The sequence below is a fragment of the Paramormyrops kingsleyae genome, chromosome 18 (assembly GCF_048594095.1).
Source record: "Paramormyrops kingsleyae isolate MSU_618 chromosome 18, PKINGS_0.4, whole genome shotgun sequence".
Taxonomy (NCBI): domain Eukaryota; kingdom Metazoa; phylum Chordata; class Actinopteri; order Osteoglossiformes; family Mormyridae; genus Paramormyrops; species Paramormyrops kingsleyae.
This window is the reverse complement of record NC_132814.1, coordinates 23775119-23802011: the sequence shown is the minus strand read 5'-3', so window position 1 is coordinate 23802011 and position 26893 is coordinate 23775119. Positions and strand designations below refer to the sequence as shown.

The 26893-nt window shown below is 39.0% G+C and overlaps 1 protein-coding gene across 1 annotated transcript in view; it reads right to left on the bottom strand.

The window, feature by feature from the left end:
- Positions 1-26893, bottom strand: part of tenm1 (teneurin transmembrane protein 1) — a 132962-nt gene that overhangs the window by 87683 nt on the left and 18386 nt on the right. Inside the window, exons 3-5 of the mRNA XM_023834221.2 lie at positions 22502-22762; positions 17859-18069; positions 431-669 (exon numbers count right to left, since the gene is read on the bottom strand). Coding sequence (XP_023689989.2) covers positions 431-669; positions 17859-18069; positions 22502-22762 — 711 coding nt within the window. The remainder of the gene's footprint in view (positions 1-430; positions 670-17858; positions 18070-22501; positions 22763-26893) is intronic.

Genomic DNA, 26893 nt, shown 5'->3' with positions numbered 1-26893 from the left:
CAGTATATCAGTTGTGGCTACGTTTAAAGGGGGGGGGGGTTACTTTCCCAGGTTTTCCTTGTGCCCCTCTTAATGGTATTCAGCCAATAAAAAAAAAAAATCTATTCTTATTTCAATTGTGTTTAGTCACATAAAACTCCACACTTACACCATATACATTGCTTTTTCCACGGTAAAGGTACACAATTACAGTAACTTAGAGCTAATAAACTAGTCAATAAAATAAGTAGTAAATTCACTTAAAAATGTCCCGTTTTAATTGATCTGTGGCATTTGTTGTTTTTAATATTATTTAAAATGTTTAACTTCAGTGTAATTTTTATTACTAAATTTCAGTAAAAGTGCTAGGTTTACAAATTGGAGTAACAAAAACGGGTAGTGGGAAAAAAGCTGACGTGCCTCAGAAACAAGAGGATAACTCGCTTCTTACCAATAACATAGATGAGCAAAACTGCAAGAGTTATGGTGATGGCTGTGGCACTCAGAGCAGCGCATTTCCAGTTGCAGCACTTGTAGGACTTGTGGAAGGAGAAGGCTGGCCGGGAGAAGGTTCTTCTGGGTAACGGCCGTGGGGGGGGGGAGTAGACAGTACTTGATGTGAGGGGGTAATTATGGCTTCGTGCTCTGAAGAGGGTAGAGGATCCAGAACCATGTTTGAACAGAAAATGCCTACAGAATGGAAAATAAAGCACATTTTACTCATATTCACATGCTCTAATGTAATCATTACACTGAAAAAATTACAAATAATTGCAAATTATTATTTGACAACAAATAAAATAAATTGATTTAATTTAATACAAATAAACATAAAGAGAAGCAACTTTTGTACAAAGCAACATTGCTATTATATGTAAAATATTAAATATTATGCAGTCAATTGACCTTCATTTGTAATTATAATAAAACTATAAGGGGGGGCTGATGGAATGACAGCATTGTATTCCCCAGATAGCTCCAATCCATACTCGTCCCGCATTCACCAATCTGTACAATTTCCAGAAGTACTGGATGGATCAACTGGAAATGTTATAGTTTATAAATGTGTTTTTACCTGAATGCTCTGACTCCTTGTACATGTAACTTTAAAACTACAGCTCTTCATTTATTTCACATTCCATTTCACAGGACAATTTGCAGAATCTTTACCCACCAATGAAGTGGTTACTTTTATCCCTTTGTGGAGTTTTATTGTGCATGTTTGAAAATGTCATTTATATTATATGTTTAAGTATTTATATGTTCTCAAAAAATCCTAATCAAGCTCACACAATCCTAAAAAAGGCACACAAATTATTTATTTTATGCTCTCAATTTGCTATTTCGAGCTCTCATTTTTTAACATTTTGGTTATGTTCTTACCTAAAGAAAACATGACCGCAAAGCCAGAAGTGGAATGGATTGTGCAACTGCTATGGTTTTTGTAGCAATGAATGTATTTGTTATCTTTTTTAGGCTTCTGCTTTTTTTGCAGTGATTAATTTCCATTTCCATTTATGGTTGCACTGCATTGTTAAAAATGCAACTATGAAAGTCCTATATGATAAAATTTGTAACACTACTTCTAAATTAGACGAAGTTGGAATGAAAACAATGTATTCGCCAGATGGCCCCGTCACTGCCTACTCCCCCTCTAATCCCTGCTCCTCCAACACCCCAGAAAAACTTTCCCTTCCTTTCCAAAAAACTCCATATTAAAAGACCAACTTATCTGAATATAATCAGGTTCAGCATATCTTAGGCCCTGTTCACCCCTGATATTAACATGCATCCTGGGTGATCCTATCACAACTGGACAGCACTAAATACGTCCGTTCACACAGTAACATGCGTCTCCACAGACATCTCAATCAACTGTTTGTAATCTAATCACATTTTCCCGCAACTTATTTAAATAAGCACGCAAATCACTTCCATATGCAGAATCTGCCAAACATTACAAAAAGAGAAGAAGAAATCAGAAGCTGTTGGCACATTCCAGGGTAAAAAAAAATTACCTATGAATCAATCAAAAAACTTTATTTGTCCCCAAGGGGCAATTTTAGGCACGTAGAGCAGTGTTGCACAGACACAGAACCAGACATTAAAGAAATAGAACAAATAAAATAAAAATAAAAAATCAGAATAAAAGATGTTTAACCTAAGATGTTTGTAATGAATGACATAATACTCAAAATGCAATCAATAGATATATCTATAAATAAGTAAATGAATAAATAAATATTTCAATAATGAATGTGTCCTTTAATTTTTAAATAATTCCATAAAGGGTATTATATTTCTTAATAACGTTTATCTTGTACGTATGATCTTTAAATTGTATTTCATAATAACATGATTTTCATTCTACAGTCATTATTATAAAATATTATTACACATAATGCAAATGCAATTTCAACCTGTATTTCACGATATAGTTCAACTTTTCACGTTGTAGCCATGCATTTTTATACCACGATACAAATGTATGTCTTAAAAGTGTCTTTCAGTACTTAGGTTAATACTTTTCTGTTCCAGGGCAAAGGGTTCAGTCTGTAATGCATTATGTTGGTTGCCATATGATAATATTTCAGCTTTTAATCCTAACCAATGAAGCACAAACTTTGCGAAAATTTCAACGAAGGGGTTCATTGTTTTGCCTAATATGCTGAATTACATCTGACTTGGAGCAAGTTTAGTAAAAGAAGCACAGTAGGTCAGGGCCGGAGTGGGACTGAATTTCTGACCGGGAGTTCAAGCCCCCAGACAGCCTAATATAAAACTATATCAACAAGCACACTATTATTATAGGTTTATATAAACATATCCATTATCTAGGCTATTGAATGCACATTCTTACCTTCACACTTTGATTTTGCGTTCATGTAATTTTCATTAGCATGTTTCACCAATATATATAAAGCATGGAGCAGCTTTGACATAAATAAGAAGCTTTATCGAAGTGCACAATAAACATATGATCAGTGTGTTTCAAAACATGTTTAATTAATCACTTCTTACACAATTTATTTTCCCCGATTTTGCACAGAAAATTAATGATGCGCACTTTAACAAAGTTTCTATGTGAATGGGTCACGACAGTCTGTTAAACCAACCTCCCAGTAGATTCCAACTAATTTTTTGGTGTTGTTTGGTGTGCACTGTTGTTCACAATGCAGCTTAGTGTACAATGACTCACTCTGCACTGACTTACGTTCTGACATAAATCATATGTCAAATATCATTTGACAGATATGCATTTAATGAGCACATATGTACTTACGCCCACACGACGACATCAGCTGAGTAGGCGGTCCTTCAATGCAGCACAGGACACATTCGGAGGTGGTCTGGGATGCACATTCTTATCGTAGTGTGAACGCGAATGTATCCTGGGCCGCACTGAAGGAACGCCTACTCAACTGACGCTCGGATCTTGATGCGTTTTCAGTGCTTTATGGGTGTGTTCACACCTGTATTTAGCACTGTGCACTTGAGACGGGATCACTCAAGACACATGTTAATATCAGGTGTGAACAGGGCTTTAGCATGTGGCACCACTAAGTGAATTTTCTTCAGGTTTCATCCCCAAATGAAATGGCTCCCAGATCTTCACCTACACAATGTTCCTGAAAAGTTTGAAAAAGATCCATCAAATACTTCTACTGTGTTCACAAAATCAGCAAACAGCCACTGTTTGCATTGTTTGAAAGCTCAGCCTAGCTGCACTTATGCATAGTTCACTCCTTGTATGTTTGCAATGTGCTATTTGCCTCACTTGTACACCACTTTCAACAAAAGAGTGTAAATGTAAATATAATTGTACTTTTTTGCACCATTCATTCCTTTGATGCCTCCCAGTGCTGCTGCTTCAATTTTGGTGTGATTTGTCTCAAAATGAAATCTATTCCAGATCTTCTCCTACACAAAGATGCCGTAACGTTTGAAGAAGATCCAACAAATGCTTTTTGCTGATGCCATAAAGTGTCTATGGCTTCCATTTTATTCTGCTTAAATTTTGGTGCATTTTGTCTCAACATTTGATCAGATATTCATTCACACAGTATGCAATCTGCAAAGTTTGAAAAAGATTAGTCAGTACTTTTTACGCTAATAGGATCTGAGGCTCCCCTTCTCTGTGTTATAACTATGGGGCACCATACTTTGTGAACTGCTTCTGTTAAAATTCAGTCTTTTGAATAGAATCTTGAGGATCCTAATTTGTATTCTTTAATTTGAATCCAGATTAAGCTGTAGGTATTTAACTTAGAATCTTTGTGTGAAAACAGATCAATACTAATAATTAGATAGATAGATAGATAGATAGATAGATAGATAGACAGACAGACAGACAGACAGACAGATAGATAGATAGATAGATAAAAATGTCACAGTTACAATAAAACCAATGCTACTACAACAATTGAATTAATATATCATACTAAACAAGCCAACTGAAACAGATGGCCGCTGGAGTGAGAACTCTAAACCCCATGTAGACAAGCGAGCAGGAGGTATAATACGATTAACACAAGAAGAGGATCTAAGGGTATGAGAAGGAGTGCAGATATGAAGGACATCAGAAAGATACAAAGGTGCCAGTTTATGGAGAGTCTTGCATGTAAGAAGCAGAATCTTAATATCAGTACAATATTTAAAAGGGTGCTCAATTTCTATTTTTATTCTAGACTAAATTAATATCACAGAAATTCACTACTACTTTACAGTATGCAAAAATGCACTAACTTCAGATTTCAATTTCATTTTTTTGCACCATGATTGGGATTAACGAACCTCTCTAACAAACCAGTTACTTGTTTAATCTTGTCTCTCTAAAGTCCTCGTGTGGATCACCCCAGGTGCCTCTCGTCTGCTCCCTCGTCAGTGACGTGTATATAGTGCCTCTCTGTCTTTAACTCCCCAGTCCGGTCATTGATGTTGCTGCCTGCATCTGCTCCCCAGTGTGTCCTGATTCTCCCTACCCCGTTTTGACCCCATTGTGGTCCATTTCCTTTTGCCCTGCTTGTAGTATTGTTTTAACTAAAGCCCCTTTTGGTTCTCCCCACGTCAGTCTTTGTTTCCGTCCTTGCCCGTGACATAACAATAGTATCACCTTCTGGATTTGTTGATTTTTATTTTTTTTTAATGTTTCATTTTTATGAAGAATATGTAGAAATGTATGTGTAGAAAAAGGACATAATGGAAAAAGATTCCTTTCAAAGAGAAGTTGTACTAGTTTGCTAAATATCAATGGTACAGTAAGTATCATTTTTGGGGATTCTAAGTTATGCAGGAAGATTACAGCATCCCTTTGAACAACTGACCCCGTTCAAGAATTGTCCCCAGTGTCTTCTTCCCTTTGGGATTTCAGACGCGACCACCATGAACAGAATGGGAGTGAAATGATCAAGTATCTAGGAGCTGAAAGCACTCAGAATTAACTCTGGACCCAACTGCCCTGGAAAGGGAAATCTTTAAGTCAAGGCTGAAAACTCACGTTTAGTCTAGCAATGGTGACAAAGCTGATAGCTAGTTCTCACCCCCATCTAGGCTTATAGTGTGCGGTGCAGAGCTTGTTAGGGATTTTGATTGAACTGGGTGTCCAGTGCTGTCACTCTGCCTTCACGTGTCCCATGTGCTGTTGGAGTGCTGGTGCTCAGGGATTCCTCATGCCTGTCCCCCCCCCCCCCACCTCTCCTGCCTAGTTAAGCTGCCACAGTTAATTTGACCTGTTGGCGCATCCATATCTACATACCGCACTACAAAATACCTTGAATAATTTCAACTATTTATCACACAGTGTTATTAATGCACTGTTCACTTCTGTGTCATGGAGCTCCTGATGGTGAGAAGTTCCCTGCCTGCCCATCCAGCCTTGCTGCTGGGCCACAGACCACACCACCCCTCCATCCCACCAAATGAAGCAACTTCCTTCAGCTGGACCGTCCGCATTTATACCTAGACTATACACAACTGCACGTCATAAATTGGGACTTTGCTATTTTGGGCTTCCTCTGCCTGCTCAGGAGGATGGGCTCCACCAGTGAATCTGGTTCCTCCCAAGGTATCTTCCTACTAGGAAATTTTCCTTACCTCTGTCGCTTCTGGCTGGCTCTCTGGGGGCACTGGGCAGAGACAATGTAAAGTGTTTTGAAACAATGTAATTGTGAAAATGCGCTATATAAAAATAAATTGAATTGAAAGGCAGTGGAAAAGGTTGTAAAGGCACCAATACCCTGAAAAGGGGGTCAAAGGACTCTGAGTTTTCCTGAAACTAAACCACCAACAATGTGGTAAAAGTACTTCCTGACATCCCAAGAAAGGGATTAAAACTGACTGGCGTCATCTAATGAGGACAGTAGTAAATGAATGATCTAGAACTGGTATTACATTATGAAGCGATTATTTTTTTAATGATTATACTGTATGGCATTACTATTAAGTGGACCATCCCCTGCTGGGATTTGGCAGTGGAAGCGTGTGAGGAGGAGGATGGGGTGATCATGCCAGAGGAAGAGGGAGTGGGAGAAAGCCCTCAGAGAAAACAAGTGCTACATTCAGCCTTACCACTATAACACGCTAGAAATAAAGGATTATTGCATTGCAAAATGGGATCGGCTTGATTAAAACAAGGCAAACTAGAATATACATGAGAGATAAAGCAGGGCTAGTAGGTTTTGCCTTTCAGGGATAAGAAAAATTAATTCATTTGAGAGACAGAAACAAACCAGACAGGGCTAGTCTTCTAGCTGATGGGATTTGAGTCGTACGCATACGATTCTATGCAGAATGCACTGTTAAATACAATGACAAAAGAACTTCTGAAATTAGGTATTAAGACATAAAACCTGTTATTCGATATCATTGTTGAAGGCACCACAGATCCCTAGACAACCCAAATCAAAATACTGCATATGAAAAGTTTACAGTGTTTTTTTGAGAGCCTAGAAATGATCATGAGGACAGTGTTAGAATTGCGCAAATGGCTTGTAATGTCTGTCCAATCACAAGTCACAGGAAAGCTGCCTAAACTACTTACCATCCAATCAATGTTCTTCACACCCAATTTTACAGTATAATATAAAATATGAATTTATCCATGAATGAAAGTATGAAAAGAACTTTTCAACAAGCATAACTGAATTTATAAACTGAAAATCTCCAACCACATATTTTGTAATTTTTGCAAAATTAAGAAATTGCTCTCCTTCACATTTATGTGGCATTGACACAACATTAGCTGCATTACAAGAGAGAAGTGGAATTGAACCCAAAGTGGACTGTTTGACAGCATAATAAGCAATTAGTTTCATCTGAAACCCGTTCCTGTCTTTGTGCACGTCGTGCTTTAAGAAGACCACAGTTATTATTATAACTATTTCTTGCTTAAATGACTACAGTCCCATCACTTTAACCTCTGTAGTCATAAAGTATCTGGATCATGCCACACCACCCTCACCATCCCCACAGCCTTGGACCCACTCCAGTTTGCATTCTGATGTAACAAACCAGTGGATGATACCCACTTCCTCGCCATGCACACTGCTCTGGGACATTTAGCGAAGAATAACACCTACATCAGAATGCTGTGTATTTACTATAGATCAGTTTTTAACATCATTATACCACCCAGGCTGGTTTTAAAAGTGGAACAGCTCCATCTGCGACTGGATATTTGACTTCTAAACTCACAGACCCCAGACATGGAGAACTGGCACCCGGCGATCATACTCATTGATCGTATTGCATTCCGCAAGGCTGCTGTCTCAGCCCGCTGCTGAATGGCGTGTTCACTTACGACTGTATGGTAAAACATGAGAGCAACAGCATCATCAATGCAAGTTTGTGGACATCACAATGATTGGTCTCATCGGTGATGGTGATGAGGTAGTCTACCAGCAGGAGGTACAAGACCTCACTGAATGGTGCAATGACAGTAAACTCTCCCTGACCATTTACAAAACAAGGCAGATAATCATCGAACTTCAGAAAGACAGAGGCCTTCACTCCCCAGTATTCACTGATGGATCTCCTGTTCAGGTAGCCTGCAGCTTCAGGTACCTGTGTGTCCAGATCAACTCCCTCTTGATCTTTGTACATCAACTGCATCCTCAAGAAGACTCAGCAGAGGATGTTCATCCTGCGAAGACTGAAGAACTTTGGGTTGGGAACCAAAACCCTGGTGAACCTCGAGCAATGCACCACTCAGAACATCCTAACTGGATGCGTTGTGATGTGGTTTGGTAACCAAACTGCTCAGGACCTCAGATTACTGCAAATGGTTTTAATGATCTTTCAGGGAGCAAATTCATCATCAGGGATACTGGTCATTCAGTTCATTGCTCTTTACATTCCTGCCCTGGAACATCCTACCATTACATTATACTGCTATGGTTAATATTTTACCTGCACTTTATATTTACCTGCACCTATCATTATATATATTCTTCTATACTCTCATTCATTTGCCATTTTACACTGTGGTCCCATATCTCTTTCTTGTCTACTCATTCTTATACTGCAGTGTTTTTTCCTTGCACTGTCTTCTCTTGTACTGTGCTGCCCTAGTCTGTGCAGAGGTTATTTGTCAGGAGGTGAATCGAAAAGAAATATGAAAATGAAGACTAAAGAGTGAAGAAGTAAAAAAAAGAAGTTATACTAATTCAAGGAGAAGGACAAGGATGAAGAACAATGTCTAAGTATATAGATATCCCAGTGATCACTGCTATCTGAATAGCCAGGAAGAGGAATTTGAATCATTCTACCCAAACGCTGCCTAGAAGTCAAACTCTCAAAACCTCATTCCAGAAAAAGGAGACGTCATATGGAAGCTTCTGGCAGCATCGTACTGTGGGGGTACTTCTCATCAGCAGGGACTCGGGATTTTGTCAGAATTCAAGGAATGATGGATGGCACAAAAGTACAGGGACCTACTGCAAAGGAATCTAATTCTGTCTGTAAAAAAAAGGAAAAAGAAACTCAAGAATCTGTGATACGCTTTGAAAACTGCAGTCCATAAGTGTTACCCAAGGGATTTACTGCAGCTGCAGCATATATCTGTTAAGATGAGTGGGTAACATCACTCTTAACCAGTGTTACCCCTACCCAGCCCTAACCATAACCATAAGTAACCAAGAGAAATACAAAAGTTTTTGCATTTTTAGTTTTTTTCATTGCAGTCACAGATTTTTATTAAATTGAGTTCGCCAAAAGAGAAAAAAACAGGTATTCATCACATCGTGGGGACACTGTGTCCCCATAAGGTAAGGTATACCCACTCGCTCACACACGCACACACACACACACACACACACACACACAAATGATCCCTACAACATCAAAATTTTATTACATTTGGTCCCCATAATGTAATATGGGCATAATTCACACACACACACACACACACACACATATGTGTGATGTTGTGGGGATCATTTTCCAGGTCCCCACAAAGAACTATGAATGCAATCAAAAAACTAAAAATGCCAAAAGTCCTATATTTTGTTTGGTTACTTACTGTATGGTTAAGGTTAGGGCTGGGTAGGGGTTAAGGTCATCATATCATTACAGCTTTCCCCATAGAAATGAATGGAGAGTCTCCACAAAGATATTATTACAAACGTATGTGTGTGTGTACTGTATGCGTGTGCTGTTCAAAAGTATGGGGTCACTTACAAATTTTTTGCCCATTAAAATAACATCAGATTGATCAGAAATACTCAGTAGACATGACTATCATAGTTCTAAACAGCAGTTTTTAATGAAATACCTACGTAGGTGTACAGTGGCCCATTATCAGCAATAATTAGTCCTGTTTTCCAGTGGAATGTTGTGTTTGGTAGTTTGCTATTGAGCAAGAAGTTAAATATATTAGAGAGTGTAGTCCTCAAAACAGACACCTCATAGGTCTTCAACTGGCAGTTTCATTAAATGGTACCCGCAAAAGACCACTCTCAACATCAACAGTGAAGAAGCAATTCCGGGATGCTGGACTTCTAGGCAGAAATGCAAGGAGAAACAGTATCTCAGAATGGCCAATATAAAGAAAAGATTGAGATGGGCAAATGATCACATACACTGGACAGAGGAAGATGGGAAAAAGTGCTATGGATAGATGAATCTAAGTTTAAGGTGTTTGGATCACAAAGAAGAGCATTTGTTAGATGCAGATCAAATGAAAAGATGCCGGAGGAGTGCTTGATGACATCAATACAGCATGGTGGATTAGGGCTGGGTAGGGGTTAAGGTCATCATATCATTACAGCTTTCCCCATAGAAATGAATGGAGAGTCTCCACAAAGATATTATTACAAACGTATGTGTCCATAGCACTTTTTCCCATCTTCCTCTGTCCAGTGATACTCTTCTATCCAAATTCTCTTCGGATGTGACTGCAGCTAAAACTGCCTTTTATAAGGAAAAACTTGAGCTATCCTCACATGATCCCCGTAAACTCCATAATATCTTTTCATCACTACTCAACCCTCCAACTCCTCCTGCTCCATCCTCCCTGACTGCTGAAGACTTTGCCACCTTCTTTGATGAAAGGATTGGCGAAATCTGCCAGACATTCTCTTCCACCCCATTCACTACACTACACACCCAGGATTTCCCTTCCCCCTTACTGACCCAGTTTTCCAGTCTTACAACTGATGAGATCATGAAAGTCATCTCATCTTCCAACCCTACCACCTGCCCACTGGATCCAATCCCTTCCACATTGCTCCAGACAATCTCTCTGGACCTTCTCCCCTTCATCACCACTATCATTAATGGCTCCATAACTTCCGGTCATGTACCAACAGCATTCAAAATAGCCAGGGTCATTCCCATCTTGAAAAAACCCACTCTAAATCCCTCGGACACTTGCAACTACCGACCAGTATCTCTTCTTTCCTTCCTTTCAAAAATCCTCGAACGCACAGTCTACAACCAGCTCTCTCTTTACCTCTCTCAGAACAACCTCCAGGATCCTAATCAGTCTGGCTTCAAAGCAGCTCACTCCACAGAGACTGCCCTCTTAGCAGTAACTGAGAAGCTGCATGCTGCTAGGTCAGCTAAACTGTCATCTGTCCTCATCCTTCTTGACCTATCAGCAGCATTTGACACGGTTAACCACAAGACTCTCCTATCCATCCTTAGGAGTCTTGGCATTGGTGGTTTGGCTTGGCAATGGCTTGCATCCTACCTCGAAGGCCGATCATACAGAGTGACATGGAAAGGACTCACATCTACCCCACGTAGTCTCTTCACTGGCGTCCCTCAGGGCTCGGTTCTTGGCCCACTCCTGTTCTCCCTCTATACCAAATCTCTTGGTGAGGTCATATCCTCTCATGGCTTCTCTTACCACTGCTATGCAGATGACACTCAACTCATCCTCTCCTTCCCTCCTTCAGACACTCATGTCTCCACTAAGATGTCTGCATGTCTAGCTGATATCTCATCTTGGATGACCGCTCACCAACTGAAACTCAACCCTAGTAAAACGGAACTGCTGTACATCCCCGCTGACTCATCCCCCCTCCTGGACCTTGCGATCTCCCTCAACAACTCCCTGATCCGTCCTTCGGTTTCTGCTCGCAACCTTGGGGTTACCATGGACAATCGTCTATCCTTTTCCTCTCATATCGCCAACGTTTCCCGCTCTTGTCGGTTTCTCCTGTTTAATATCAGAAGGATACGTCCATTTCTTTCCACACAGGCTACCCAGATACTCGTTCAGTCCCTCGTCATCTCCCGCCTTGACTACTGCAACTCGCTCCTAGCGGGTTTACCACTGAGCGTCATTCGTCCCCTCCAACTGATTCAGAATGCAGCTGCTCGACTTGTTTTCAACCTTCCCAAGTTCTCCCACACCACTCCTTTGCTGCGCTCCCTACACTGGCTTCCTGTGGCTGCCCGCATCAGATTCAAAACACTGATGCTCGCATACAAAGCCAAAAATGATCTGGCTCCATCCTACCTAAAAGACCTCATCACACCCCGCACTGCACCACGATCTCTCCGATCCTCCAGCACTGCTCGACTGGTCCCACCACCCCTCAAGGCACAAGGAAGACACACCTCCCGGCTCTTCTCTGTTCTGGCACCAAGTTGGTGGAATGAACTCCCCCTAGATGTCCGAACAGCTGAGTCACTGAATGTCTTCAAAAGACGACTTAAAACACACCTTTTCCAGAAATGCCTGAATTAGCACTTCTGGCATTATACTTGCATTACTTTAAAAAAAAAAAAAAAAAAAAAAAAAAAAAACACTTTTCCAACAGAGTATTAGATCGATGGTATTCATAGCCTTGGTTTTTACTGAGCTAGTATCGGGAAAAATTTATTGTGGAGTCTTAAAGCACTTATGTAAGTCGCTCTGGCTAAGGGCGTCTGCCAAATGATGTAAATGTAAATGTAAATGTAATGTGATGGTCTGGGGCTGCTTTGGTGATGGTAAAGTGGGAGATTTGTTCAGGGTAAAAGGGATCTTAAGGAAGGAAGGCTGTCACTCCATTTTGCAATACCATACCTTGTGGACGGTGCTTAATTGGAGCCAATTTCATCCTACAACTGGACAATGACCCAAACACAGCTCCAATCTATGCAAGAACTATTTAAGAACTATTTAGGGAAGAAGAAGTCAGCTCGTGTTCTGTGTATAATGGAGTGGTCAGCACAGTCACCAGATCTCAACTACTGTATATTGAGCCAATCCAACTTGCAGGAGATGCTTCAGGAAGCATGGGGTAAAATCTCATCAGATTACCTCAACAAACTGACATCTAGAATGCCCAAGGTCTACAAGGCTGGAATTGCTGCAAATAGAGGACTCTTTGACGAATACAAATGAACGCAAAATTTGAAGAAGACAATTATTATTTTAATTTCTAAAATTATTTTTAAACAACCTTTTGTCAATGACAATTTCCTGTTTAGTTAGCTGTATTTCATATTCAAACTCATTTCATGTATGTTTTCATGGAAAACAAGGACATTTCTAAGTGAACCCAAACTCATGAATGGTAGTGTATATAAATAAATAAAGAGAGAATATGTGTACAGACATATATATTTTTTTCTTTCATGCAACAATTTGGTTAACGCCAGTTTAATGGCATTTACCAGTTAATGAAGCTTTACTTTTTATTCATGAGCTATGTAGGTAATTATTCAGTGATAAAATCTTTGCAGGCTAATGTTTATTTCCATTGACTGACAGTGAACTCATTCATCTTCCTAATGGCTATCGACTATAGCGTCAGCCTGCAGTGAGCCTGAAACTAACCCCAAGGCAGGAAAACACCTCGAGTAAGGTGCTGGCCCATTGCAGCACACACACCTACGCTTTGGGCAATTTAGTGATTCCAGTTCACCTAACTGGGTTTTGGCCTATAGAACGAAAAACAAACAACAAAGGAGAACATGAAGATGCCACACTCACAAACCCCAACCTTGCAGGTCCAACACAACTATGCTACCCACTGAGCCACTGTGCTGCTTAATTCTCTTGATTTTATTGAAGAAAAAAATTCAGAGTCTCTGTGTTGCATGCATGGCTGCACGTCACGTCAATGGCTGAACGTGACAAAGGGGGATACGAATATAAAAGGAAGGAAACATTAAATACAAAATGTACTCCTGTTCTGGCAGTAGTTAGCTAGCCGAAGGCAAATCGTAATCTTGCTAACTAGCATTAGGACTAGGTACAGGTAAGGTAACCACATAACCCATGTCAGGGGCGACACTGTGAGCTACTTCAAGTTTTATAAACTAGAACTGAAAGTGTCCTGTGCCTCACAAATTAGTTCAATTCTTCTTGCACCTTTACTGGATGGCTTCCTTGACTGAACGACTCATCCAGCTGTTTCACATTAACATTAGTGACACATGCAAAATAAATATATCGCAGAGCCTGATGGCATCTTACCTCTAGTTTTAAAAGAGATTAGGGATATTATTAGCTAACCTTTAACTTTACTATTCCAGAAATCCTTATCTGCTGGTGTGGTACCTTCTGATTGGAAGCATGCTAAGGTATGGATGCTGTTCAGCCAAATGGCTGCTTCAATATTAGTTTAAATACTAGAAATCATTACCATAAGTGGAAATTAGCGGGAGAACATTTTTAAATTAATTTGAGAAAGCACTTCTTTACACAGCGTGTAGTTAGAGTATGGAATAGTCTTCCTGTTAGAGTAGCGCTAAAACCCTGGGGGCCTTTAAATCAGAGCTAGATAAGATTTTAACAACTCTGAGCTATTAGTTAAGTTCTCCCCAGACGAGCTTGATGGGTTGAATGACCTCCTCTCGTTTGTAAATTTCTTCAGCTCTTATGCATGATTATACGAGACTGACTAATCAACAGACAGCAAGAGCTCAGTGATTCCCCTTCTTATGTGTAGTAAATGGGGAACATTTTTAGACTTTCAGGTGGGGGTGGGGAGGGGGGGGGTTGGGGTGCAATAAAAACACTGCACAGATCAAAAGTATAAGCCACTGTTTGTGTGTCAAAATGAAGTTGAAGTTTTATAAGACTGGCTGGTGAACTTGACATTGCTGTATATTCCACCACTCATTTCTCCACTATTTATTTCTAGTCATGGGTGAATTGTTGGCTACTGATATCTAGGTACAAATAGCATCTGCCTGCTATATACACCCGGGTGCAAATAGCCACATTGGGAATCCACCCCAGGTGCAAACAGACTTAGTTGGCTACTGACACCTGGGTACAAATAGCATCTGGCTAAAAAAATTGCTCTAGGTTCTGGGAGATATTTTTGAGCCAACATGCCGAGATATGGGAATTAGAGACCTCATTTTAAAGCATATAAAGTGAGACTGCATTATGAAATGTTTAATCTGGCTGCACACATGGAGTATGTGCAAGGCCTCAATTAAAACTGCAAGAGAAACGCGTGAATGAACAACCCTGCAGCGGTCATACATCGAGAAAAGAGATCTACGCAGAAAAACAGTAATCCACTTACAAAAATATCACTACACCTTAAAACCACATTAAGGAATACATACAATATGAAATAAAGAAATATATAAAATATCAGAATGTGTGACACAAATTTGGTGCATCAAATTCCTATAGAGTTTAAAACCATTGCTGGCATGAAAGACATGATTTCTTATTATTAAGATTAATGTTTCATATTGAACTATTGATGGTGAAAATAGCACTTACATTAAGTCCGACTGAAGACCAAGACCTTGAAGGGTTGAATCCAGTAAAGACCAGGACTTGGGGGTGGGGGGGGGGGGGGGGGGGGTTGACACAGAGTCCAGATCGAGATTTGTTGGGGGGGGGGGCAAGATTGAGACTTCGAGGGAGGTCAGACTGAGTTCAGACCAAGACCAGAAAAAATAAAGTCCACTTTCAAGACCATTGTTTTAATTATACGTATTTGCAATTTAATCACCCCTGACTATATTTCAAAGCAAAATTGTATCAGTCTTGGTAAAGGACACAACAAGACAAGTGGTCCTGCTGCAATTGACCAATCTCTGGGAAGACTACATGGTCTCTCGTTAACAGAAAGAGGGCCAAGTATGAGGACCCGGTGTGAGCTCCTTGAGGTCAGGTATATAGACTATGCTGGTCAATCCCTCTAAAGGGCACTCAGGCTTCTTGCAGTCGGGGCACTGCGCAGTAGAAGAACCATCACTAAATTCACAGATGAGCCTGATGAGAACGCAGTGAGATGGCTGTGAATCAAGCAGAGTGATCCGTGTACCATACAAATTACAGTACTTGGGCACAAGCCAGGGCCCTGATCACCCCTGGTTGGGATGTATGGGTGAAGGTGTTTGATGTTGAAAGACCTGAAACACCCTCAGACCCCAGGAAACATCACTGATGCTGTGTCCATGTTGCAGTGCAAAATTATTAATATTTAAGGATGACAATCCTTGGATCTCAAACATTTGTATTTAATCACTAATACCTAACACTGTACCACTACTAACCTGATCAAATTTCATGTAAGCCACTCATACGGGTGAAAGATGTCTAAAAAGCTGCATGTGAGCATTCTAGTACAAATAAGTCAAAGAGTGATTTCATTGGTTATAAATAGGAGTGAGCAATGTGACCAAAATGTCAAATCATGATTTTTTTGGTTAAAATCATGATCCATCATGAATTTTTTTTGTTGTTGTTTGTTTTCGAACCAACCAAACTGGAACAGTAATATTAGCTATCTAACCATATTTCTTTGTGCGTCTTAAAGTCCACGTGTTAAATTGTCATTTATATTATTCATATGTCTAAATGTACATAATGTACATTTAACTTCTTTACATATAACTGATGCTTCTATCCAAAAGAGTTACAGTAAAGGGGAGGGCTACAATTTAGGTGGGCTGCCTGTAATTTGAAGCTTTAAGCTTTTCGTTGTTAAAAAAAAACTTTTCCATACGATTTGAATGGTCAAATATGGTTAATAGTTATAGCCATGTTTATAATTCTTTATAAATGCATTATGATGACTGCTTTAAGTGCCATTAATCCGAACTATGGAGACTAATTCAAGATTGATGATCTTGTATGTAAGGGAAAATGCTTCATGTAAGAGAAAAAGTGGACCAAGACTAGATTCTAGTACTATGACAATAGTATAACAGATACTAATAAAATGAAATGCTGAATTTAGAACTTTAGATTTTAATAATTTAATTTCCTTTTCTTTGCAGCTTCCGCATATCTGCTGAAATTTTTTTTAAATAAAATTATATTTAATTCTGATCCCCATGATTGGCTTAATGATAATCCCAGCTCATTAAACAGATTTATATACAGTATTGTGAAAAAGCCGTAGCCTGCTAGAGAAAATGAGATTTAAAGCTATTCATCTGCATAGTACATTGCATGTTTAGGAACACGCAGCTTTAGGTCCCAAACCTCTTCTGGCAGAACCCCAGATGTTCCACGTATTTATTAAATTTTTCCAGCAGTTCACTTAGTTAATTAACTATTTACTTAATTAGTTAATTAACTTCAAATCTATTAGCAGAACAAAATATGTTATTGGCCGGGTTCATCCAAAACAGGCATTTTTTATGCAAATAAAAAAGACATGGCTGAGCTGGCATTTTGACAAACAGAAAATCACAGTTTTATGCTAACATAAACATAGCTTAAACATAGCTTAAACATAGCTTAAACATCATTGCCTTTGGTTTGGTTTTTACACAGTCAAACACCTTTATTGCTATCTTCAGCTATATGATGCATGGGTTATACACTGAAATATACACTTTAAATCTTGGTGGCCATAGTGCAAAAAAATGTAATAAATAAAATATAAATATAAATATGTATGACAATTAAATATGACATAAGACATCTACATAGGACATAAGATGAGTGCCGTTTATACAATACAATCCATTGCAAAGAGTATTCATATCCTGCAAAAACACTGAAAAGTTGCTCGATTATAAATGATACTGTGACAGGCACAGTGACTGACTAAAGTGACATACTGAAATGTAAAATATTTAATTTTCTATGGCGGCCTGCAATTTTCATACAGTACTCTAGCAGTAACTAACTTGTCAGTGAGTTATTTATATCTTTACATCCATTAAATGTCAACTTCGAGACTGAAAATACATCCCACCCACCCATCAACCAGGGTTTGGGGCTGATAATACATGTGAATCACAAATATGAAAATCTCTTGTCTTCTCTCTTTTTTTGAGGATTACACAACTGAGACTGACTTTCTAAGCACGGCAGGACAAACTGGTATATATATCTTTTCTTTTTCTTAATTTATCCTCAGTGAATGACCGGGGTTAAATGATCTAGAGTGAAGCTGTTTGTAATGATCATTGTGAACAGTGACTTGACTGAGTAGAAGGGACTGTTGTTCACTGACCTGGTCTCCAAGGGGATATTGCTGTTGAGAGCCCAGCTGTTGCCGTCCACCTGTGCACTGGCTGAATCTGCATTCTGTCCACGGGCATTCCTCTGCAAGGACTCGGTGAGGGCATGGGGGGTCGGCAGGGCACATGTACAAGCATTCGGAGGTGGGGGGGGTGGCGGTAGGGGCCGGAATGAGAACTGGCCTGGTGGGCTATCGGGCAGGTCTGCATAGACCAAGAGAGAAGGAAAGAGACATATACATATGTATACAAAATGATTTCAATGCTCAGAAGTGGAAATAACATAAATACTGAAACTCCCACAATTAATTTTGACGTTCTTTAGTGTTAAATCCGAAGTCCAAATAAGATTATTTTTTCTTACTATTGCAACATAGAACGTACAGTTTTGTAGTAAAGAAATGTATGTTCTCACAGGGGCTCGTTTATTCCATACACCTAGCTAGAATCGGGTAGGACCCACGTTTGCCTGCAGAATTGCTTCAAGGCCAGATGATTTGTGCATTCAGAGATGTCATTCTGCAGACCGTTGTTGTACTTAGCTGTCATATTTTAACTTGTCATCTTCCTGTTAACTTTAATGAGTCTGGTCATTCCCCTCTAACCTCTCTCAAGGTGTGTTCAGCCAAGGAAATGCCACTCACTGAATGTTTTTTTGATGCTCCCGACACCGGACCAGCTTGTGAGTCCCAAGAGGTTGCCTCTTTCTTAGATATTGAAACCAGCACATTCAAAATTGAATATATGAGGCATCTCAGGTAAGTCTAAAGCTAACAAAAACAGTAACCAAGCTTCTTGAGCCTATCTGTGTGCTATATGTATTAAGTTGTAGCCACAGGTTTTGTTGTGTAGAGAAACAGACTTTATATTAGCACACAATTGTACCTAATAAACTGAGCACTGACAATACGCTAAGAGTTCACAATTGTTTGTTAAATTTAATTAAATGCACCAAGGGTAGTTTAAAAAAGTATTTCAAGTATAATCAATTGCAATTTCCACATTCTCTGCGCCTGAAAAGACATGTTAATGACTAATTACATTAGCACTTCTCAGTGCCTTTTTCTAGTTGTCCTCTATTTTGCCGTTCAAATTGAGGTCTTCATTTTACATTATTAGGGGCTGCACAAAAAAGAGCAAAGAAGTATTAGAAACTGTGGTGTAGCGATCCATTACTAGAAGCCAGAGGTGGTTGGTTCCGGTCCAGAAAGTATTAATCCAGGCCAAGACTTTGTGTCACCCAACCAGTTAAAGTACTCTGTGATTGTGACTCTATACTCAGCTGGACAGAAACAAAATCTTGGTCTGGATTTTTACCTTCTGAATCCGAATGTCTCTGCTAGAAGCCACTTGGAATAACCACCTTTCATAGGATTTTGAGTGGCAATCAAATGAGCAGCCATTATCAATATTAAACAATACTTTAACAAACAGCAGTGAAACAATAAAAACCATCCCTGCAAATATGAAAGTAAGCTTTAGTTAGGAAAAAATGTTCCAAGAAGAAATCAATTTGGCTTTTAATTGGCATCATAATTATATGTCTTTTTCTTTAATGAAACAAATCAATGTGCTCTTCCTCACTGTCACTTGAGTCTGGCATGTATTATTTCATGCCAGTCATGTGTGATGTAGTCATTATGTGTAACTGTATTAATCCACTACATCTCCAATCTCTAGAGAGCATTCCCTCTGAAAAACTCCTTTCCAGAAATCACTTCAGAAATATGAAGTCTCAGTGACCAGGAAAGAATTCTGAGTGACATATCCCTTTTTTTAATCGGTGATCAACACACATATTTGAATATGGTGTCAAATAGCAGAGTAGCTATCCACATATAGCACTGTATATGTTTGTGTTTAAATATTGTTAAGCTGCAGTAAAAAATTCATGGGATTGCCCCCAATATTATTGTTACTCTATGATTTAAAAGCCAAACATTTACAAGAAAGCAAAATATGAATCTAGTAAATGTGGTGGACTGCAGTGTTCAAATGGTTAACATTAATCCCCTTACAGGCAGCCCTATATAAATTAATCTCTTCTCTTATGCAGTCATAGTAGAACAATGTGTTAAAACATGGATTCTGTCACTTCATTTCCAAAAAACTTCTTCTTTGGATACAGTAAAAATGTTACACTTGCATCATATTACTGTTTGAATTGTGAAATTACTATATGGAAGTTTTATTAACCCACAGAAGACAATCCACAAATATGTACCATGATCCACAAATATTTAACTATCCACAAATGTGTATTTTTTGGTTTGTGTTGTGTAAAATCATATCCACAAAAATTCTAAGTGATTTATTGGTTTATTGTTTTGTGCATTAGTGGACCATGCCCTATCCATATGTGGATCATGCTACATTTATGACTTCCTTCCTGTTTATTTGCGGATTCCTATTTATTCGGCTTTTGGCATGACATGTTGGAGACTTTGAGTTTTGTTTTCCCCCTTTTTAATTATCTTGTGTTTATTTATTGTGTATTGGTTTTCATTTTGTGTTATAGTGTCTATGGGGAATTCCAAATGAAAGCAGGTTTAGCGCAGACTCCCAAATTAAAAGCGTGAATTGGATCACTTTCCATTCCAAAAACCGAGATTAGACTGAGCATCAGGCAATCACTGTGGCACTGAAAGCTCAGAACTAAACTTGCTCAACAGTGGTTTACCTTTATTAAGCTGCAGGCTGCAGTTGTGCCAACACAGCAGTTTGATTTGGTTTGCCCATTTTTTTAAGCGATGGTCAACATAGTAGAGGAAATGCTTCTCTGGTTCGGCATTCTGTCATTCCTTGGCAATTATCTTCTAGAATGGTACCATTTCTCATCCCAGTCCATGATTTATTCAATAGCCTAATGTTCCTCTGGGATCAGTAAAGTTAAATTTGATTTGATTACAGTTTATCTTGATTATTTAAACACCCATGTTTGGCCTCTCATTTGAAACATCAAACACTGTTGAGTTGCACTCACATCTTTACAAACTTTATGTATTGCCCTCCGATTTTTTCCCACTGGAAGCGGGAAAAACACGTTGGCAAAGCAATAGCATGTCGGGCTATCCACAAAGTATATATGCTTAGCACTCAAAATGCTACTGCATATTTTTCTTGTTTTCCCCAGACAGAGAATAGTTCCACTAAGTTGCAATTTGTCATTGATTACAAAAGTGTTTATTGGTGATGGCACTGAATGATTTATCGGAATGAATAAATATAATTGTTTAAGTATTGCAGGATTCCCTAACACCATTGAATGTCTAGATGGATCTCATGTTCCCATCATTGTAATATAGTAGTACTATAGTACTGTTTATGTGAACAGACAACCTTTAAACAGCATTAATGTGAAGGTACTGTCAGAATATTTTATTCAATTTCAAAGTTTCATTTCCCAAGTACTATAACTTATTAAGACCTACCTGTGTCTAGTGTGAATATCACACGAATGATGTTCAATGTCCAAGCAAAAAGGCCAGGCTCTGTGCATTTATAGGGAATGTATATCGTGTGACAAATTTGCACAGAGTGCGTAACTGTTCTATTTGTAGCTTAATCTGAGAGCCCCATCATGCTGTACCACGCATTGAGTCAGAGTAAGAGCAACCCCACCACCTGCAAGACCTCAGAGATAGCAGAGTTCACAGGGACATCAGTGCAAATAACCATTGTTTTAGTACTCACTCACAAACACGAGAAATAAAACAGGTCAGGAGCCTATGGGCACAAGGCACACTCACACACCATTTACTTACACACCATTTACTCAAACACATACACCTATGGGCAATTTGGGATCTCTAATTCACCTCACCAAGCATATGGGCTGTGGGGGGAAACCAAACCCTACAATGACACGGGAATACATGCATACGGTGGAGTCTTGACAGAGGCAACAGTACTAAACACTGCCCCACCGTGCTACCCCTCCAGTGTTTAGTAATCTGAAATAAATATGCTTGAATATACTTCATAGGCCAGACGTTTGGGTCTAACCCTTACACTCAAAGCCAGTTTCAGCCGTTGTGTCTAAATAATGTGTTACTACAAGCTATAAAGTACTGAAAACCAGTCAGTTACATCTGTCTGAAATATTTCTAATAATTTCTTGTAATAAAATTTTGAAAAAGCAGTGTATCGTTTATTTAAAAAAAATATCAGAGGGTATGGCCCAAAGTTCTGGCTTGTAGTGTGTTTGTATCCAAAACCTTTTCAGGCCGTCATTAAGAATAACATGCACTGATTCTGCACCGAGCTTCACATGGGCAGACACAACACATCCAATCATTATTAGACAGAACTGCGGCAGAAAAGCTGCACGTGATGCACATTCCTCTGTGCCATATAACCACCCCCCCCCATATTGGCAATCTACCAGTAAGTGGGAACAATGTTCAATTCACTTTAATTCTATTATAAAAACACATATGTAAATTTCAGTCATATTGGGCTTTGGTATGTTTTGTATGCTATGTCTATATAAAAAAATTGAGATGTTTTATGGTGATTTGTTGGGTAATGTAACACAACACTGTATACCACTCTTTATGCAAAGAAATGCTTGATAATATATGTAAACCAAATGAAAGTATTGACACAAAATTCCCTGCCTTAGATATCTCCATACCGTTCTCTCCATCGGACTTCCTCTCCTGTTCTGTGTCAGTCAGAGACAGTACTGAGTTGGCCCGGCTTGACAGACAGGAGCTGTGTTCTGATTTGATCTCCCGCATCCAGAGGTGCAAGGCATGGTCAGGTGAAGGACCCGCTTCTGTTTCAGTATCAACGTCAGAGCCAATTCCCAAGGGGTATTCTTGCTGGGAAGCCAGCTGAAGTCCTATGTCAAAGTTGAGGTGCATCAGCTGGGGTGATACACAGAATCCGAGTCCTACAGGTTAAAAAGAGAAAGCAAAACTGTCAGGATCTATCCCTCTCAGCTCCATCATGTTCCTGTTTGGCCAGCAGATGTCACTGGCCATCCCATATCTCCCCAATTTTTTTCATTGTTTCCAGCCCTAATGTGTCAATTACTCACACCTACCTCTTGTGGGTTCCTCGTTATCTGTGTATTTATGTGCCTACCCTTGTCATATCCCCCAGTTTAGTCATTATAGTTGTGGATGTTAAGCGTGCTTAGTAGTTGTGCTTATGCCTGTGTGTAGGTTTGTCCCGGTCCTGCCTTCTGTTTGACCCCTTTTATTTTTATTAGCATCTGTTTTTATTTAACAAATAAGCCGTTTGAGGCCTGCAAGGCGGTACCTGAAGTGTCCCCTCATTCCTATTTTGACAAGAACATGATTTTCATTTTTGTATTCTGAGGAAATATGCATCTTTCTCTCCTACACAAATTCCATATTTTTTATTAGTATGAAATACATGAAGTGCTTGTTCCCAATGTATAATATATGCCACTTGTATACTGTACTTAAGATTACTGAGGAAGAATAGATGAAAAATCTATTCTTTGGTCATCCTGTGGTGCCTAATTATGTCACAGAGTGCCCAATCGTTCTTCTCCTAAAACTACTTTCATTCTACACTGTGCGGGATTTTGGAAGAAAACCAGACATTTTTGACAAGTTATACCTGAAAAGCCTGGGACAGAAGAAGGAAAGACAAGGACCCCATAGTCCCATTTGTTAATTTCCAATGTGGAATAAACAAAAAAGTAACAATGTGGAATCCTATGTGGAATAAACAAAAAAGTAAATATGCCTCAAGAGAAGCGCTTGAATGAAGTGAATTGTTTAAGTATGATTGCATATTTGGTGTAGTTTGTTCATAATGAGATTTTATGAACATTTTGAGATGCAACCTCAGCTGTCACACAGTTCTTATTCTTTATGTGAATCATATGTCAGACACTGAACGGATCTTATCTGTAGTCAAACCACAAGGTGTCAATTCTTTTCCCAGTGGAACAGGTCATCTGCTATATGATGACACTGGAAATAGCGTTTGTGACAGTCCGGAGCAGACAGGACCCCCAAAGAAATTGTTTTGTCTGTTCCACACCTTACATTTTGTCCCACATCTAGTTTATCCACCAGTACAACATAATGCAATTACTCCTCGTTTATCAACTACCTCAGTTAGTGACCTTTCTCAAGTATGACTAATAAAAAAATAATTTTCCAACGTATGCACACATTTACGACCAAATTTCATATGCCAGACAACAATACATGCTGATGTGAGAGAGATCTTTGAAGTGCAATGTACAAAATGTTGTGAAGAACATGAAGACAGTTGCAGTCGCACCATAGATACTGTGAATTTCATTTAGCGATAAGGATGGAAAGATGCATCGAAACATCACGATAAATCGATTATTATGGTGCCAATTCAATGCATCTATCTGCTGACGTCAGCATCTTCCAGTGTCAGATTTTTGGGGGCAAAATAAAGATACTCCTACTTCTATGTTGGGCACACTCTCGATTTCACGTGCTGCGAGTAGACATAAGTATCAGCAATGGGTTGCGAATTTCTGAAATGAAGACTGACAGGGGAAGGCTCATAGAAATTGTTACTTGCTGATATTTACACTACAGTGTTTTTGGGAAACACCTCTATTCTGTAGCACAAAAAAACGTTCTTACTGCAATCATCAAAACTGTGAGGTAGCTAACTAACTATCTAAGTAAAAAGTAATGTTAGCCTTAGAGATGCATGACTTATCAGTTAACATACTGGTATTCGTTGATATTTGTTAAAATTATCGGACAGATGTGTCAGTCTTGGCCAATGTTGCTGGCCGATATTTAATCAATATTCAAAGTTAGCAGCACCAGGACTAAAGACACAACTGCTACAATAATGGAGATGACTGCATTGGATGACCACCCATCAACAGAAGGCCTGTCTGTATGTGTCTAAAAAGTTTTCAGATGGAGTTACATTGCTGGCTGATCTCAATTACCATCTCAAAGTACTGGGCCACAAACATGTACCTGTATATAATTCAACAGTAAATCTGGCCCACAGGCACTGTAGATCTTTAGTGTTCCACAAAATAAAGAACAATGTAACATCATTCCACTGTTTGCTGCAAAGCTCTGCAAATATCACCCAGGAACCCTTCCCCGCAAAACACACACACACACACACGCACACACACACAGGTTTGTAATTATATGTTTGTGGGGACTCCAATCCCAACATGACGACCTTAAGGGAAATATGGTTCATGCCATTGTATTATTTGTGATTTCTTTACAGCAAAGTTAAAAGAGGTTTGAATTTAATCAAATGATCAAACTTTGAGATAAATTAAAGATTTCCCATGCATTCAATTGTTTTTAATCATAATCTAACTGAATTGCCCTGCGGTCAATGGTTTACACCACTACTTAGTGATCATTTCACTTAATGACCTGCTAGTTGGAAAATAACTTGTTTGCTAAACAAGGAGTGGTTGTACTGGTGCAAGAAGAAAAGACCGAAAGAGACATATAAAGACTGTGTTGTAATGCATTGTTCCATCCACTGTTATAAATGCAATATTAAACAAAAATTTAGTCATTTGTATTTGAAAAAATTCCCTAAATTCATTCTTGAACTTGCAAGATTTCACAACACTCGTCGTGACTGAGTAGAAGGCTTTAACTTCTTAAAGAAGCTTTTTTCATGAAAAGTAGTAAATCATGTGCATATAAAAACAACACAATCATTATAAACAAAACAATATACATGTAACAATACAATCATACATAAACAAATCTAATGCTCGCTATAAAGTACTGGGTAATGGCCATGAATATGACTCATAAGATTTGAAGTGTCGTTCAATCAAGTTTCCCTCAGCACTCTTATAAAAATCAAAATATGACCTGACTTCACTTAGTTCTCTTGGAAGGCTGAAAAATCTCCTGAGCAATGTTACTGCTTTCCACCATGTTTTTACACTGTCACAAACAAGCCTACATTGCATGCTGTGCCTGTTTCTGAGAGACTGCTGCTGGACACTATTAAACATGAGTTTTTCAAAGGGTGGTAATCAAGTATGGTTTTAATGATAATTAAAATTTGAAGCAGTAACACTAACCGCTGGGATTTTTACCATGTTTTACTATAAAACCTTTTCATCCCTATCCTTAACATTCATTGTCACTGAGACACTCGGTCTAATCTCGGTTTCTGGAATGGAAAATGATCCGGTTCATGTTTTTAACTCAGGAATCTTCTCTAAACCCACTTTCTGGGAAACCCACCACGTGTAATATCTGTGAGTAATAATAGTAATTAAAAAAGAACAAAAATGGAGCCATCTCAAAAACTGCAGCGATTTTTCTTCTTTAGTAGATCCTTTGGGTCATTTGTAGAGTTGGATCGATACCAAATTTTTCACTTTTTAGCGATACCAGCTTTGATACCTCAATATCAATAACAAATCGATACTAAATCAATACTATAAAACATTCCCATTCAAATATTATATTACTTTGAAATTAACAGACCTATTTATGAATTAAATATAATAGTTAAAAAATAGATTTAACATTATCAGTGAAACAAGAATAGCTTAATCCACATTCAGTAGATACATTCTGATATTAATTTGAACTCAGCTGTTACTGTCATGAAAGGAGGCCAGAGTTGACAGGGAACCAAAGTGCAGGAGATTGAAGGTTTTCTTTGAGAGACTAGGCAAAAAAAATTCAAATCGTAAGGTCAGAAATGTAGTCAAAAAAGGTGATCCAGGAAGGCCTGTAGGCGAGGGGACAAGGATGCACAAGACCGGGAATAGGAACACTAGATGGGGCAGACAGGCAAGGTCAGGAACAGGCAGGACCAGGCAGATGGGTGGGCAGGAACAGGAACGTGCTGAATCAGGGCAGGCAGGAACAGGAACAGGCAGGACCAGGAAGATGGTAGGCAGGAACAGGAACATGCTGAATCCAGGGAGGAACAGGCAGGACTCGGCAGATAGGTAGGCAGGAACAGGAACATGCTGAATCAGGGCTGGCAGGGCAGGAACAGGTGGGACCAGGCAGACGGGTAGGCAGGAACAGGGACA